This window comes from Microcaecilia unicolor, chromosome 2 (genome assembly GCF_901765095.1).
Source record: "Microcaecilia unicolor chromosome 2, aMicUni1.1, whole genome shotgun sequence".
Classification (NCBI taxonomy): domain Eukaryota; kingdom Metazoa; phylum Chordata; class Amphibia; order Gymnophiona; family Siphonopidae; genus Microcaecilia; species Microcaecilia unicolor.
Window position 1 is genome coordinate 373,989,763 of NC_044032.1, and position 18,334 is coordinate 374,008,096.

An 18,334-nucleotide genomic window follows, 5' to 3' on the forward strand; every position below is an offset into this window, starting at 1 on the left:
TCTGGAGACACAGAGAGATCGATGCAAACTCCCTTCAGATACTGTGAGGCCCTTTTACTAAGACTCGCTGAAAATGGCCTGCGGTAGTGTCAACACATGTTTTGGGCGCACACAGAATCATTTTTTAGCGCACCTGTAAAAAATGCCCCTTTTACAAATTTTTGCCAAAAATGGACGTGTGGCAAAATGAAAATTGCCAAGTATTTGTTTTGGGTCTGAGACCTTACTGCCAGCCATTGACCTAGCGGTAAGGTCTCACATGGTAACCGGGTGGTAATGGTCTACGCACATAAAATGCCGATTACCGCCCAATTACCGTCTGCGTGCCAGAAAAGAAAAATATTTTCCAGCGCGTGTAGTGGGCGTATGTAAAAAAAAACAAAATTACCACACAGCCCATGCGGTAGCCGGGTGGTAACTTGGAATTACCACGCATTAGTTCATTAGCACATCTTAAACATTTTAATGCCCACAAAATTCAGTTAAACCATGTAAGCCAGGGGTGGGCATCCACGGTCCTCAAGGGCCACAACCCAGTTGGGTTTTCAAGATTACCACAATGAATATGCATGAGATTGATTTGCACGTACTGTTTCCTTTTTATGTAAATAGATCTCATGCATATTCATTGAGGTGATCTTGAAAAATCGACTGGGTTGTAGCTCTCAAGGACTGTGGTTGCCCACCCCTGATGTAAGCCAATGAATTAACCCATGTGCCTGCATACAATAAGAAGTTCTAATGTGCATGTTTTTAAAATGTTGCTAAAATGAATGCGTGAAAATAATCAAAACATGCCCCAGAATCAGAAAAAAATAGTTTTCATAAAAACCCTCTGAATAAAGAGCCTAAAATGTTTGGTCTGCTCTAATCTCTAAAACATTTTAGATTTCCTGTTCTTCACCCTGGGCTATATATGATGTCATATAATAAAGTGGAGTGGAGGAGTGGCCTAATGGTTAGAGCACCCTTTTTTTTGCAATCCAGAAGTGGCCGGTTCAAATCCTACTACTGCTCCTTGTGATCTTGGGCAACTCACTTAACCCTCCATTGCCTCAGGTACAAACTTAGATTGTGAGTCCTCCTGGGACAGAGAAATATCTAGTGTGTACCTGAATGTAACTCACCTTGAGCTACTACTGAAAAAGGTGTGAGCAAAATCTAAATAAATGAAGTGATAAAGTTTTGGCATTAGTGCACATTAAATGGCAATTTTAATCTGCATCAGCTGTAAAATCTCATGGTAATTTTAAGTATGAAAACAGAACATTTCTGGCATCTGAGGAAAACCAGCCCTGATGGTAATAGTTTTGAAAGTGTTCAATATGTATGATATCGGTCTGCTTTACAGTTAATACACGCTAATGTTAATGCATGTTAACTGTTGAGCTGCCCAGCAAGCCCCTGTCTCTTTCTCATCCCATTCTCTGCATTTCAGTTCATGATTTAACATGAATTATCAATTATTACTTTGTGTTAAGGTTTTTTTAACGTGTTAACAGCTTAATGCATGTTTCAACATGCATTAAATAGCTAAAGCACTTAATTGAATAGGCCCCCAAGATACCAAGGTCACTGAAAGAGTCTCTGACTTAAAGCAAAAAAAAAACATAAAATGACAGGGAAGAGATTCTCTGCAGAGTTGCCAGAAAGGCAGTGTTTTTTTTTTTTTTGCAGAATTTAGGAGTATCTGCAGACTGACACTATCTAGAAAGACAAAGAAAAGAATTTGAGTGACAGATTTTCAAGTGATTAGTATTGCAAATATTTTAAATTGAACAGGTAGTGCACTGTAAGATTATGAACCATTTCAAAAGTAAGAATTCTCCATAGATTTGTGAAGGGCAATTCTATAATTGGGTGCCCACATCTACATACCCCTTGCATGTGTAAATGTACAGAACACGAGCACATACCCATGAAAGTGCCAGTAGGGTGCCTCAGCACTGTTCTGTAACGGTGTACAAAGTTGCATAGCACATAAATGCAAGGGGTGCGGACATGGAGCATGGGTGGGACATAGGTAGGCCTGCCACTTAACACTCATCAGTGTACGACATACCAATACCGGGTTACACTAGTATTCTATGATGGAGTCTTGGTGCCCAGATGCTGTCATAGAATTAATGCTCAGCACATGGCATCTAGGTGCTCAAATTTTGCTGCCCACTTACTGAATTGCATCATACCCCTAATTCTAGAAAGCTGTGCTTTCAAATTTGAATATGCAAGCTATATTAAATTATCAATTGCCTGATAATTTAATAATGAACTGATCATGGGTGTTAACAAGCAATAATAGGCTATAGTTAGCTATAATTGGTGCTATTTGGCACCAATTAACAGTCAAACACATAACTGCCTTTAGTCACCCTTCTATAACTTATGCAGTCAAATTCCAGTGCACGCAACTTTGAGGGGGAGTGGACCTGGGTGGTGCAGGTTATAGAATGCTGGTCAAAACCAACTTAATTGGAGGAAAACAATATACGCTTTCATTTGGGAAAAGTCAGTACTACCATGTATTGTTCTTTCAATTCCAAAACTGCCAGAAGTAGCACAATTCTGTTGTTCCAGCATCCTTAGCATAATGAGGGACCCGAACAGTCAAAGTTTAGAAGATATTATTGGGTCTCTTGAGAAAGCCTTATGGTGAAACATGGTCCATGTCAGGACCCAAAATTGACACTACAAGCTAAATTGTGATTTTTTTCTACTTATTTATCTTTGAATCACATTTAAGCACTGTTTGGCACAGTAAAATTGAAAAGCTTATTATAAATGTGCTATAATTACACTTAAGATCTGTTGGTCTATGGTAGTCCCAAGAAAATTATGAGTGCATTTAATATATATATATATATATATTTTTTTTTTAGAAGACTGAACAAGTGATTGAATTGTGTTACTTGTGTCAGTTTGGATACTGAAAGAAAAATATATGGTTATACAATTCTAGCATTTACACGCTTAACTGCCTATAGTAGGTGCGACCATTTATGGAAGCCATTGAGCTGGCATAAGTGCTCAAACTTAAAGTTAGGCATGCAAATGCAGACTTACGCTAGCATTAGGAATATAATGGGCGTCTTGGCGTTTACCTCCAGCTGATTTCTACCGTGAGCTAAAAACGCTACCACGGCTTACTAAAAGACCCACTTAGTGCTCATTATCCCAGTGATGTTTCTCCCCATAGTGTCCTTCTGAGTAATGAGACAGTGATATCCTTTGAGTTGTTCTGGAAATATGCAGTATTAATTTATTTTACTGTTGGCTCCTGCGTTACCAAATTTGTTGTGCGGGCTTTTAGATGCTGTGCTCCACAGTTGTGGAATAGCCTCTGGTCTGACAGAGTATGGCCATTCTTATGTTCTTATGGAAATGTATTCTTGTTAAAGAGAGCACATTCCCTCTCATTCTATAACAGGCTGCCTAAGGATGGACAGTAGTTGTGTGTAAGTTATACAATACTAGCTCTTACATGCATGACTTTTACACTTATGTTTAAATACCAATGCAGCATAAATGCCCACGAGTATTTTTCAATTGAAAGGGAGCTCTGGAATAAAGGGGCATAGGTTATATTCAACAGGTTTTTGAGGGGATTGTGTTATAGGGTTGGGAGCAGGTAAATTTTTCTATGTGGTGCTATATGCGTTGGTTTTGTTTCTCTATGTCCTTTTAGAAATGTAGACTGCCTTGATAGGGTCGTTCACCTGAAGGACCGAATAGCAAGGTCTTATTAATAAAAATCAGAGATAACTAGAAATGAATTAGGAATGATTTGTAAATGCAGTTGAACATGTTTGTGTTTGAGAAGGTTGGGAAGGTAGATGGTAGGATTTGATAGAGTTTTTAATAGCTTATATTGAACTTGCCTTGGGTGTTTTATGCATTAGGCACTAGTAGATAAATATGAGATTTAAAAAAAAGAGTAAAATGGTTGCAAGGATTCCTCTTTTCTGACTGAATGATTCTGGGTTATTCCTGTGATGATAGATGCATCTGTTGGGTTGCTTATATTCTACCAAATAGGGCCTTTTTTTATTTGCTGTCTAATTTTTATTGGTTTTGGCTGTGGAATAAAGGGAGTAAAGGGTCATGGATTTGATATATCACGTATCACCAAAGCAGTTTACATTTATTATATGCAGGTACATCTATGTCTCTAGTGGGCTCACAATCTAAGTTTTGTACCTGGGGCAATGGAGGGTTAAGTGACTTTGTCGAGAGTCACAAGGAGCTGCAGTGGGAATCGAACCTGGTTTCCCAGGTTCTCAACCCCACTGTACTAACTAAAAACAGAAGATAAAAACATTTTTATCAAATCTCATTTTCTCTTTGCTCCAGAGTCAAATAAATTAATGGACTATTTTTTCTAATTGATTACAGATGGGACTTTGAGATGACCCTTGAATTTGCTTCTCAGTCTTTTCATCTAACAGTAATCCAATCTTTGACCCTGTAGTCATACTTTAATATCAGCATATACAATTGGATTTGCATGGTAATTAAAATACGGTAATCATTCAGGATATTATTCAGTTTCTACACTGAAAGAGTTTAAAGAAACTGCAGCAGAAGGATTTTGAAATTGGCAGGATCTGATGCAAGCTTTATTTCTGAGGAATATTGCCTTACCTCCCTGAGAGATGTAGCTCAAAATGGGAATGCTGTCCAAAGCTTTTATTCTATTTTTTAAAGGTGTAAAGCTTTCAAAGCATGATTTAGAAAGATGACACACCACCATCTGTGCATTTCAGTTTATTTTCAAATATGTAAAGTTTTTCAACAATACCTTTCATTCTGTATTACCTCATCACAGAACTTTGTTGACTTGAAGGTGACAGTCCATATATTGATTTTTATTCATGGGCAGAAATACTGGGAGCAATTTTTCAGGCTTGGAAAGGTTTTTCTTATGTCCTGTGGACATTGAGTTCCAAGATAGTCAACAGCATTATAAGTGAATCCTCATTATGGTGATTATTTTAGAAGAATCTTCTAAATGTAAATATCAGAATTTTTGTGTGTAGATCAGCACACACATAAATGCCAATTTAAAAAGGGGATATTTACATGTGGCAATGTACACCATATTTAGTTTGGCAGGAAGTGGTGTAGAGGCAGGCAGAAAGAGAGGTTTAGACAGGCCCAACACATCAAATTTTGATTTCCTATCCTACAAGGAGAATCCATGTTGATCTAAAAAAAATAAAATCTAGACTTTGGCATTTACACCCACCCACAGGCATGAATAAGTGCTTGTCTGAAGGGACAAGTGTCAAGGTCAAGGTCTGCTCCCCCCAGTCTATACCCCAAGGCATCAGAAATGGTGATTCCCCCCCCCCCCCAAAGATATCTTATCCCCTTTAACCCCCACCTGATCCCCTTCAAGAACACCTCACCCTAAGATCCTTCCTCTAAACTTCCCAATCCCTTCCATGGGTCTTACTGGGGTCCCTGGTATCTTCTGGCAGCTTGAGCAATCACCTATCAATCCTGGTCTTTTGGCTGTTGGTTCCAAAATAGCACCCAAGACCTCTTATTTGTTACATTACGCTAGCGATCATTCATGCTCTCACTAGACACCAGTGACCCCTGTAAGACCCAAGGAAAGGATCGGGGAAGGGTGGGAGTGGGGGAGTGAGTCTCAGAAAGTGATGTTCATGTCACATAGTGGATCAGGTGGGGGGATCAATAGGTTCTGATGCTTTAGGGGGGATTAGTGTTGGTTGGGTTCAAAGAGAGATCAATGTTGAGGGAGGTGATCACTGGTGGGGGAAGGGGGTATCTGATGCTGCAGTTTTGAGTGTAACTGCAGATAGGGAGTAACAATTTTAAAAATGTGTTCCTACAAACGTGGGCTACAGAAATGTTTTCCCTCCATGTGCCCATGTATAGCTTTTTTAAATTGATGCTCCTGGACATGGGGAGACATCAATGTACAGACCTGCACCCATTTTACAAGAGATTCTGCATTTGGCATAGCCACTTGAATAATGCTATGGAAATTTTCCACATCCCGACCTAGATATCTAAATTCCCTTCTGGTTTTACAACACATCAACCGTGTAATACGTTATATAAAAAAAAGGAGGGGGAGTTTACAACCCTTGATCATGTTATAAGTGATCTTGTATTATACTGAGCCACGTTATATGGAGTCTACTGTGTACTACTTTGCCTAGCTGTAAGGCAAAAGCCAAACTGAGTATTGAGGCACAGCATAGAATACCAGTTAATTCAATATTTGGAACTCTCTTAATGTAGCATCATAGGCAAGTGAGAGTTAAATGAAATTTGGCCTTCCCTGTGGAGGGCAGTTGAGGACGTCCAAAATGTTTGAAAGAAGGACATCCATGCCTTTGTGATGCCTCCGCTGACACACACATACCTCCCCCTCAGGGACCTGCATACTGCCCCCCCCCCCCCCCACAGGGATGGCTAAATTTCAAGGGAGTGGAGTGGAGGAGTGGCCTAGTGGTTAGAGCACTGGTCTTGCCATCCAGAGGTGACCAGTTCAAATCTCACTGCTGCTACTTGTGATCCAAAATCCAAATAAGGGGGTGTCAGAGGCATAGCAAAGGCATGGATATCCTTCTCACCGAAACATCCACATTTTGGACATCCTCAACTGCCGTTGCAGGGATGGAGACATAGACAAAAGTTTTTGAAGTTTTTATTTTTCAGGGTGGGAGGTGGTTAGTGACCACTGGGGAAGTCAGGGGAGGTCATCCCTGATTCCCTCCGGTGGTCATCGGGTCAGTTTTGATGCTTGGTCGTGAAAAAAAAAGTCAGCCAAATGCTCGTGAGGGATGCCCTTCTTTTTTCCATTATTGGCCGAGGACACCCATCTCTTAACCACGCCCCCATCCCGCCTTCGGTACACTGCCGACACACCCCCTTGAACTTTAGTCGTCCCTGCGACGGAAAGCAGTTGAGGACGCACAAAATCGGCTTTCGATTATGCTGATTTGGGCAACCTTAGGAGAAGGACACCCATCTCCCGATTTGTGTTGGAAGATGGGCGCCCTTCTCCTTCGAAAATAAGCAGGCTAATCTCCTTGGAGGCTCCTGCACAAAGTTACACAGGATCCAAGGCAGGCATAATTTTTCCACATAAGTTAATGTGCGTATATTTTTTATTATGATACATACATATGTGCCCCTCCCACTCCTCCGAATACCTATATGTAAGAAGGGTAATTTTATAACAGTTCAGATAGATTGGAACATAAGAACATAAGCACCGCCATACTGGGAAAAGACCAAGGGCCCATCAAGCCCAGCATCCTGTCTCCAACAGTGGCCAATCCAGGCCTCAAGAACCCGGCAAAAACCCAAAAACATAACAAAAATTTAAATTAATAATGTTCAATGGACTTTTCCTTCAGGAATCTGTCCAAACCCCCTTTAAACTCAGCAAGGCCAACTGCTGTCTCTACATTCTCCGGCAACGAGTTCCAGAGTCTAACTACGCGCTGAGTAAAGAAAACCTTTCTCCTATTTGTTTTAAATCTACCACATTCTAGCTTCATCTTACGTCCCCTGGTTCTATTATTGTTAGAAAGTGTAAACAAATGCTTCGCATCTGTCCGCTCCATTCCACTCATTATCTTGTAGACTTCTATCATATCACCCCTCAGCCGCCTCTTCTCCAAGCTGAAGAGCCCTAACCGTCTTAGCCTTTCCCCATAGGGAAGTCCTCCCATCCCTTTTACCATTTTCGTCGCCCTTCTCTGCACCTTCTCCAATTCCTTTATATCTTTTTTGAGATGCGGCGACCAGAACTGAACACAATACTCGAGGTGGGGTCTCACCATGAAGTGATACAATGGCATTATAACATCCTCATGTTTGCTTTCCATCCCTTTTCTAATAATACTCAACATTCTGTGGGCTTTCTTAGCCGCCGCAGCACACTGAGCAGAAGTTTTCAATGTCTTATCCACGATGACTCCCAGATTCTTTTCTAGGTCTGTAACTCCTAATGCAGAATCTTGCATGACATAGCTGTAATTAGAGTTCCTCTTTCCCACATGCATCACTTTGCACTTGTCAACATTGAACTTCATCTGCCACTTGGATGCCTAATCTCTTAGTCTCGCGAGGCCCTCCTGTAATCTTTCACACTCCTCCTGCGACTTGACGGCCCTGAATAACTTTGTGTCATCTGCGAATTTAATTACCTCACTAGTTACTCCCATCTCTAGGTCAAGTGGATGCCTATTTTGAGGTTATTTTATAAAGACACATAAGCACATATTTATAAAACTTGCAGAAATTACAGGTAAGATGCACCCGCACACATTTTTGCTTGCTCAGGAGCAGGTTTGAGTGTATGAGGGGTCATTACATAAGACAGTGGTTCCCAAAACTGGTCCTGGAGGCACCCTAGCCAGTCAGGTTTTCAGAATATCCACAATAAATGATCATGAGAGAGAGAGACTTCCAGGATCAGGTTTGGGAACCATTGGTATAAGAGGACTTTTGCCCAGAATATTTAAAATTACTACTGAGGCACCTAGTTTATGAGGACAAGTAGGCACTTTTAAAATGCTATTTAAAAGACACTCGGGGACCTTTTTTCTAAGTGTGTTTACCCGCTGACGTGCACCTAATCAGCAGAGAATGGAGTACCACGGGGCAAGCTATAGTGTCATATGGTAATTGTAGAATGTACGTGCACTGTCTGCTAAATCATTGTTTTGAGGGGTGCATCAGTGGTGGAGAGTGATCATTCCTATGCTAACCAGTTAATGCATCTACATTGCCACACCCTAACTGGTTAGCGGACAGATTACACTGGAGCCCTTACTGGCTATCAAATAGGTGTTGCAATTTTTCAAAATGTTCACATGGCAATGGCTGCTGGGGTTTTGAGCACTGGATACTCGTCTCGAGACTTAAAGGGATATACCTTGAAAAAGCCCTGACGGCGAAACAGGTGTTGGTGTATTGCCCTATTTTCTCAGCTTCATAGAAACTGATACAAGCTGATATACTATCGTATCTCTCAGCTGATATGAATATTAAAAAATTGAAAAGAAATATATATTTTTTTAAACTTAAGAAAAATGGATATATATTAAGAAACCACACATAAAACAGTGTGATGGTGAAAAATGTATCTTCGGGTCCACTTCTGAAAATCTGAAGAGATAACATTCAGTAATAATTATTGAGCAGTATATTCTTTATGATTATATTACTGACAAATTTGGAATACGATTGAGGGCATTATTTTGAAACCTTAGAACATAGCCATTAATGGTAAAATAGAAAAATCAGGGTTTTCATTCCCAGGTAAAAGCCTTGGTGTACCCTTACATCCTCTGGATGGTCCAATCTGAGCCATGTTAAAGTTTTGGATTTAATTCAAACTAGTAAAGAAGTAACAGGACTGGCTAGATCAGGGGTGTCCAACCTCAACCCTCGCTCAGTCAGATTTTTGGGATTTCCACAGTGAATATGTATGAATCTATTTGCAGTCAATTGAGGTAGTGTATGCACATAGATCTCATGTATATTTATTGGGGAATTCCTGAAAACTCGGGTGGGTTGTGGCCGCTGTTCCCTCTAAACTGAGCAGGATTCCTCCAACTGCATTGCTGCCACTGGGGGATAGTGTTTCAATATCACGTTTTCAATCACTAGGGACAGGCAGGTTCCCTTGAGTCCTGCAGAGCTGGCCTGTCCCTCACTGTTGAAAATGTGACAGTGAAACAGCACCCCCCACTGGCAGGACTATAGGTGGAGGACTCCTGCTTAGCTTAGACCAATGGTTCTCAACCCAGTCCTCGGGACACACCTAGCCAATCAGGTTTTCAGGATACCCATTATGAATATGCATGAGATAGATTTGCATATGATGGAGGAAGCACATGCAGTTTTATCGCATACATATTCATTGTGGATATCCTGAAAGCCTGACTGATTGGGTTTATCCTGACAACTGAACTAAGAATCCCTGGCTTAGAGGGAACAGTGATTGCGGCCCTTGATGACTGAGATTGAACATCCCTGGTCTAGATACTTATGACTGCTGTTGTAGTTTTATTTATTTATTTTTAATGGAAGGGGAAACATGATGTCTTTTTTTTTAGTTTCCAATTTATTTGTATTTTAGCTCATGCCTTGTCAGTAGCTCAGGACTGTACAGACTGTCATCATAAAACTAGTGGATCAGAGACTGTTTAATTATGGAATAGCAGCAATGGACATTACTGTGCCGGGCTTTCATACAAGCTGTACCTCTTTCAGATCACATTTAGACTTATTTATTTAATTGTTATTATATCATACATTATCCAAAAATTAATTTCAGTTCAATGTGGCTTATATTTAACTGCACTCAATTACATTAACAATATAGGGGCCCTTGTACAAAGGTACGGTAGGCTCTTTGCGCATGCAGTGCATGCCAAAATAAGACTACTGCCACACTAGTATGCCCTCTGGTGTTAATTTTGGAATTGGCGCACACTCTTACTACCATGACAAATTATCTTTTTATTTCCTACCGCGCATGGTTTGGAATCCCTGGCATGCGCTGACACCAACTCCTGCCCTACATATGGAAGTTACTTGCAACAGATGCACCCTGGATACGCTAATTCTTCACCTGGGAGGCAACAACATCGGACTGCTATCATGCAAAAACTTCATTTCTGTGGCCAAAGAGTTATTGGTCCTCCTTGGGGGATCATGGATTTGTTGGTCTGACATTTTCTCGAGTCTCCGCTGATTGGGGCTGACACCAAGATTTGGGCTAGGAGCCTTAAATAAAGGTGAACTGCCAAGTCGGATAGTTGAACATTCAACTGGGTGGGAGTAAAATCTGGCACCAAAGGGCTACCCTTATGATCAGCGGGAACCTCTTACCCAATCAGGTGCATCTTTTGGATGTGGCGCTGGTCCTATTGCTGAACAATTTCCAACAAGCCCTAGAAAGCACTTCATTCAAGCTTCCTAGCCTAGAACTATTCTTGGTGGTTTGTTCCTATGTTGTTTTATATTAGGAGGATGGGGGCCAGCCTTGCTGCCTTGGATGGGGTGGAGGCACCCAAGGTTGGATAAGTTGGCATCTGGAAACAGCATCTAGATAATGGTGTATGGCCCACTAAAAGAGAAGTCTGAGACTATCAATGGGCAATGGCCATGGTTCACAAACCTATCTGTAGCACAGCGGGCATGGAAGGGCAAAGGACTATGGCCAGAAAACCAGAACAGTATGTGGCCTAGCTGGAGAGGAACATATGTACTGTGTGCGAAAGCTATAGCATACTTTCGTAGCTGGTGCAAGATGAGGTGGCACCAGTCAGACTACTGGCTACATGGGGTTGAGTGCTTCCTTAATTTCTGTTGTTTAAAATTGTTTCCAATAAAGCTGTGGCCTAGTATCCCACAATTTTCACCTTTAACCTCTGTTTCATGCCTTATCATTTGTGTGAAATTTAGCCATGTTCATCTGTCATTGCCTGGTCCCAAGGGAGTGAGTGTGCTGCCTGCCCATGTTAAGGCAGTATATCAAACCCCATCCCCTTTCCCTTAATATAATATGTCTGTAGAAAAGTCAGCACGCTAGGGTACAGGTACACCAACTCTATCCTGAATATAATTTTCGAGGGTGAGGTCTTCCTGGGCCTGAGGTTAACCTTTTCCCTTTTAGCTCTACACACAGTCTCTCCTTCCCGAGATCCACTTCCACTCACAGATGCTTCCAAGTAGATACAATCTTGTACACATTACCTGCTTTGTAGCTGAGATCATGTGTGGAGCTTCTCAGTCCTGGTCCCATCTGATTTAGGGCCAATATGCTGTTCTATTCCTGAGTCATATTGCAGGCAGAGAGGGTCTCTGATTTATAAAGGGGCGGGAAGTACCATTGCAGCCATCCCTGGAAAGGGGATATTGGAATTCACTTTCTCTCTGCTCTAACTAGGTATGGTCCTAGGGGCAGAAACATACAGGACTAGTGAGGGATCTGCAAGAATCCTTACATCTGTAACAAAGCTGATGTGCAGAAAGGCATGGAAAAAAAGAAGGGGCATCTGAAATAACTGGAAAAAATGGTCAGATTTAGAAAATGAGCTTCAGCATAAAGAAACTATGGTGAATTTGAGACTCAAAAAAGCACATTAAGAACTAGAAATTAAGTGAGAGAGAGCTTTTGGAATAATAATCTCAGATGACCATTTAAGTAGCCATTCAATAGAAAAAAGCAACTGGAAAAGCTAAAATATGTTTGGATGTATAAGTAGACGTACTATCAGCAGGGGGAACAAAAGGAGGTATGATTGCCTTTGAACTCACTGATAGAAAACTAAGGATGATGAGAAATGACAGAAATATTTGAAAGACTTCAATAAAATATGAGAAGGTGACATTTTCCATTGTAGAAGAAATTCAAGGATAACACATCATGATACAAAATTGCTGTGGTGAGGGTTCAAAGGAAAAATGAGAAATTATTTGCAGAGATGTTGTTAGATTCCTGGATTAACCTACAGATGAAAAGAGTGGCAACCAAAATGGTAATATAATTGAAATATAGTTGGGAGAAATATACAGTATAGTGGTACTATCAGGTGGAGGTAATAGGTAAAAGAAATGAAGGGGGGAGCTTGAGTGTTTGCACAGTCATATAATACTTTAAAGGCACAGTGGAGGAAAATTGGAAGAAAGTGGGCAAAATTGTGGTACATGATTGCACCAGACTTCCAAAAAGGCTGAGAAACGTCCATGGCACAGTTATGGTTACAAGGCTTACAGAAAAGCTGGAGTAACCTGTATGCATCAACCATGGTCATACTCTTAACAGCAGCAGCATAGTGACATTGGATGCCAAAGATGACTGGGGTAACTTACACAGAATATCAGTGTTTATAACCCTAACATCATTGAGCACAGATGGAGACAGAGAGAACAGTGATAGTAATAGTAGGAATGGGCCATCATTTGTGATGTAAGTCGTTCACCGATAATAGTGCACACTCTTCTTAAAGAGTAGGTATTTTGTGGGAAGAGGCCACATTTTTATTGAAAAGTGCACTATGTGAAAAGAGTGTGCATTGTTTCCGATAGTGCATATGTGTGCAAGCATCTGCAATGGTTCGTATATGCACACACTGTCAGAGAAGAGGGTGCACTCTTTGCATATGGAGGGAAATTCAATAGCTTGGCATCTCAATATAGACACAATAATGAGACATGCTAAGCACCAATTCTATAACTGCACTGACGTGTGCTCAAGCCATTGTAGAATCCTAGCGTAAAGGCTTTGTGTGCTAAAACTTTGGGCTAGCCACTTATAACAAGTCAATGGCTCCTCTTATTAACCTATAAGTGCATTCACTCTGCTGCCCCTCACTACCTCTTCTCCCTCATCCCTCCCTACACTCATTCCCAGGATCTCTGTTCACTAGGCAAATCTCTCCTAATTGCACCCTTCTCCTCCATCGCTAACTACAGACTCCGTTCCTTTTATCTCGCCACACCTTATGCCTGGAATAGACTTCTTGAGCCATTACGTCAAGCTCCATCCCTGGCCGCCTTCAAATCCAGGCTAAAGGCCTACCTGTTTGATGCTGCTTTTAATTCCTAACTTGTCACCTGCTCGTAACCTTATCTTATCTTGTCTTCCTCTCTTCAATAGTCCCTTTTCCTTATGTGTCCTATCTGTCTGTCCTACCCTTATCCCTTATTTGTCCTGTCTGTCTGTCCTGATTTAGATTGTAAGCTTTTTTGAACAGGGACTGTCTTTTCTTCATGTTCAATTGTGAAGCGCTGCGTACGACTGGTAGCGCTATAGAAATGATTTGTTGTTGTAGTAGTAATGGCTGGTGTAAGTTGGTGCACCTAAGTGTTCCATGTCACAAATGCAACTGATAGTGTTCTATAGATTAGCACAAGAAGTAGATACCAGATCCAAAAATGTTTTAAGAAAATTGAAGAAAGAACAAGTAAACAGTGGAAGATGACCAGTTGTTTAATTCAAATAAAGAATATGTGTTTCATGCAGGAAGGAGGTTTTTGACCAGTGATTGATTCATCACTAAAAGATGGCTACATAAGTTCACCACATGCTAAGTGATTAAAGCCTCTTTGCAATTTCTGAGGTCATCAATTGCCGCAAACTTTTACGAACTGTCAGTTATGTTCTTTGGACATTGAGTATTGCTGTGTATTCTCCTTCTCCTAATTTTTGTTTGTATGTTACATAGAAGAGTTTTGGGGAAGAAAATATTGTTTTGCCAATGTTCATTTTAACTGCCCATGTCTATGCCCACCTTGCAGGTACACACTAAGCAAATTTGTTGCATACTTTATAGAATAGCGCCTAGCACATACACGCATAAATGCCAATTACTGATGACAATGACAGGTCTAAGTACTAGTATTTTATAACCTGTGTGTTTGGCACCTAACATTATGCGCCAGCTTATAGAATTGCCCTTATACTGTGCATTTTGTAACAAGAGTACACCCTCTTTGCACATAGTGCGTGCTCTTTAAGAAGAGTGCACATTCTCCATATGTTGTATGCTGGGCTGGTTTGTAAGGTCTGAGTTCCACGTATAGCAATCTGGCTTAGGATGGGTATGGAGAGCTTCGACAAACTCCAGTAATTTGGAATGTGAGGACAGTACTGGGCAGACTTTTACAGTCTGTGTCCCTCGAATGACAAGATAGATTCAAATAGGCATTGATAGCAACTCCTGTAGATGGCAAACAAAAAAAAACCAGCACCACGGGCCTTTAAAAATGGAACACAGTTCTTTAATGAATGAGCCTTGACAAAAAGACCCAGTCTTTTTGTCAAGGCTCATTCATTAAAGAACTGTGTTCCATTTTTAAAGGCCCGTGGTGCTGGTTTTTTTTTTTTTTTGTTTGGACTTTAGTTTGTACTTCGTTCCCTCTCTTTTGTTATAACTCCTGTAGATGGAACATAAGGATAGAGCTGGGCAGACTTCTACAGTCTACGTCCCAGAAACAACAAGGAAAGACCACGATCAAGTATATATACCATGTTCATTGTTGATTCAATCTAGAATTGAGAATGAATGTGACTTGGGCAGACTGGATGGACCGTTCAGGACTTTATCTGCCATCACTTACTATGTTATTATGTATATGTATGACTGTGCTGGATTCTACCAGTTTTGGCAGGATATTTAGATGACAATTGTGCAGCTTTTCTCTATGATTCCAACACCCTCATTGGCAGTCATCTTTCACTCAACGCTAATACTCTCACCACTGGTGCTACCTGCTAGCTTCTGGATGTCTTAATTCCCAAAGCTTTGCAACAGTTACTCGGTAGCTGGAATAATTTTGGTGATCTTAATTGCACCTTTTGGTGGAATACAATTCTGCTGTGCTTCCAGTATGAACGGACTGCTACATGTAAACTGAATCATGTATGATCTTTAGAGAAGATATGGAGGAAACTGAATGTTTATTAGTTCCTCTACACTGCTAGATGCGCAACCTACCTAAAGTGAGCCTGCTGAGTGGTCCTGTAGTTCAGTGAGACCTAGACTTTATCTTCTGTATGCCTTACAATTGCTTGCTGATATCCAGCAGTAGTTTTATGGTTCCCTTTGATTGTTTCTTTAAAATTGTTTATAGTTGTTGTTATATATTATAGAAAGCTTCAGAATATAATGAAGAAATTGAACGTTAAAAAAAGTGCACACTTGAAACGATATTCATTTCAGAGCAAATAAAAACCTGGGAAAAATTACGTGAAAATTTCCTGGCGGCCCCTCCCAAGGGAATAAAGTTGAAAATGTGGCTAAAATGTATGGGCTGGACCTGGTGTTGGTTTAAGTATCAGAATGTATATGCTTATTTGCCCAAAGATGTAGGAAACCAGAGAGGAACACAACTAGTCTACACAGACAGACTAAACCGGTCATGTATGTTGTTACTCTTCACTTATGGAGAAAGCACTTGGTTCAGTAAATGATGTCATAATTTATGAAGCAGACCTGAAGAGTCTTGATTATATGGATGAACTGACAAGTAGTGGGAGAGATTTTGTCATTTCTCTATTCTTTCTCTAGCACACAGATGCGGTTCATGACCTTCTCCTGGATGTCATCACCTGGGTCGGGATCCTTCTGTCTCTCGTTTGCCTTCTGATCTGCATTTTCACATTTTGCTTCTTTCGGGGACTTCAGAGTGACAGAAACACCATCCACAAAAATCTTTGCATCAGCCTTTTTGTGGCAGAGCTCCTGTTCCTGATTGGGATTAACCGGACTGATCAGCCAGTAAGCTATTCATCATAGACAACAGGAATTGTTTTTTTATTTATCTGGACACAAATGAATGAAAGAAAACACAAAATATAGTACAGTGGATGCAGTGGAACCTTTATGGGTGTATTGGTTACATTATGGAAGGATATTTAAAAGAAATCCTTTAATACAGCTGTAGCTATATTTCCTATGAAATATATGCACACATATGTAATTATTCTAATGAATTGTACACACCATTGGCGTGTAACTATTAGTTCACATTTTATCAGATGACACCCAAAATGCTGTTTTGAATGTAAAAAGAAGCTTATAAAATTAGTCCCATGGGGGAAAATTCTATAAATGGGGCTCAAACTTCATTGCTGAAAAAAATCAGTGCTGAACGGTATTCTATAATGGGCATTCTGAGATCATATTCTATAAAGGGCGTTCTGAGATCGGCGCCCTTTATAGAATAGTGCGTAGTGCCAGGATTCACGCTCAACTTTGGGCATGAAGAGTTCATACCAACTGAAACCAGGTGTAAACCCTGGTGTGTGCACATGTTAAGGGAGTGCCCCTGCTCTTCCCTTAGCCATGCTCCCTTTTCAGATCCATGCAGAACTCTTATGCACTGTTCTATAAATGGACACGTAATTGTGTTTTCACATGGAACTGGCATTTTTGTTCCATGTTGGCGCCTTGCATCTGTTGGAATGCTTTTTTCATAGCAAAAGTTCTGCTCAAAAGTAACACCTAACATTCAGTGCCATAGATAGAATTTCCCCTGTTACATGCAGTTAACCACCTGAGGGTCCTTTTTACTAAGTGCATTAAGATTTTGCAGTTCCACATATTAAGAGTCAAAATTAATGTACTACTGTAGTTGCAAAACTTCACTAACTATCGGAGCCTGTTTCAATCAGTTTCTTATTGAGCTACCGCAAATAAACATATTTTAATGCTCATTAACTATATTGTATTGAATGTAAAGGCTTGTGGAAATACCTTTAAGAAAGCCAGAAAATACATGTCTGGTAGCAGCAGCCATTTAAGAAAGATATGTGTTAGAAAAGAAAAGTGCCATCTTGCAACATTCACATGTTTTTGTTGGCATTTGCATGTGTAAGTGCCAGATTTCACAAAATTTCTATTAAAATGGGAACCAGCTAACATGCTGAGAGAAATAACTCTTCTGGAATTTGTGAAGTGGTGTTGGATACCACAGAAGTAAGCACAGTTGCCCCCTTGATCATTGGGTGGAGACCCCCATGCCCAAACAAGCAGATAGACACCTGCCTTGGAGCAGGTGTAAAGACCAGCTGGAGCATTTTTTTTAAATTATACATGTATTCCTTTTGTAAAATGGGAAATATATGAGTGGGAGGGGTAGCCTAATGGTTGAAGCAGTGGGCTGAGAACAAGGAAGCCAAGGATCAAATTCCATTGTGGTTCCTTGTGATCTTGAGCAAATCACATAACCCTCTATTGCCTCAGGTGCAAACTTACAGGCAGATAATCAGAAGCCTCCCACTGTTCCAAACAGCAATCTAAAAATAGTGCTGGAACAGGGCAGGGCTATACCGCCCCTATGATCAGAGATAATAGCATGCAAATTTAAGCACGCTATTATCTCTGATCATGGGATAAATGTGTGGGAGGATTGTCCTATCACACTTGTTTGACAGGTCCAGCCTGTCAAGAGCCCAGACCTGTCAAACACAGGGGCTCCCTCCAAGGCCATGGTGGGCTAGTGCCCCCCCTGAGCCCCCACACATCCCCTGCCCCAGGACAGTGACATGGGGGCTGGAGGTCCGGTGGACCTCCAGTTCCCCAACCCCCCCCCCAAATACAGGGACCCAGGGATTAAAGATCCAGTGGATCTCCAGCCCCTACCCCCCTTACATCCAAATAATAAGGCCAGTGGCCACAAGCCCAACCCCCCCCCCCCAACTTGGTGATGTAGTAGCCCCTGCTCCCTCCTGTACCTTTGCAGTGGAGGAAGGAGTAGCACACTCCCTCCTCTTCTGTGCCACCTTCAACATGGCGGCGCCCAGCCCTGCTCAGTGCATCCTGGGATG

The 18,334-nt window shown here is 41.0% G+C and overlaps 1 protein-coding gene across 1 annotated transcript in view; it reads left to right on the forward strand.

Annotated features, from left to right (window-relative positions):
• The window catches only part of ADGRL3 (adhesion G protein-coupled receptor L3), a 1,077,673-nt gene that overhangs the window by 877,853 nt on the left and 181,486 nt on the right, over positions 1-18,334 (forward strand). Inside the window, 1 exon segment of the mRNA XM_030194565.1 lies at positions 16,074-16,283. Coding sequence (XP_030050425.1) covers positions 16,074-16,283 — 210 coding nt within the window.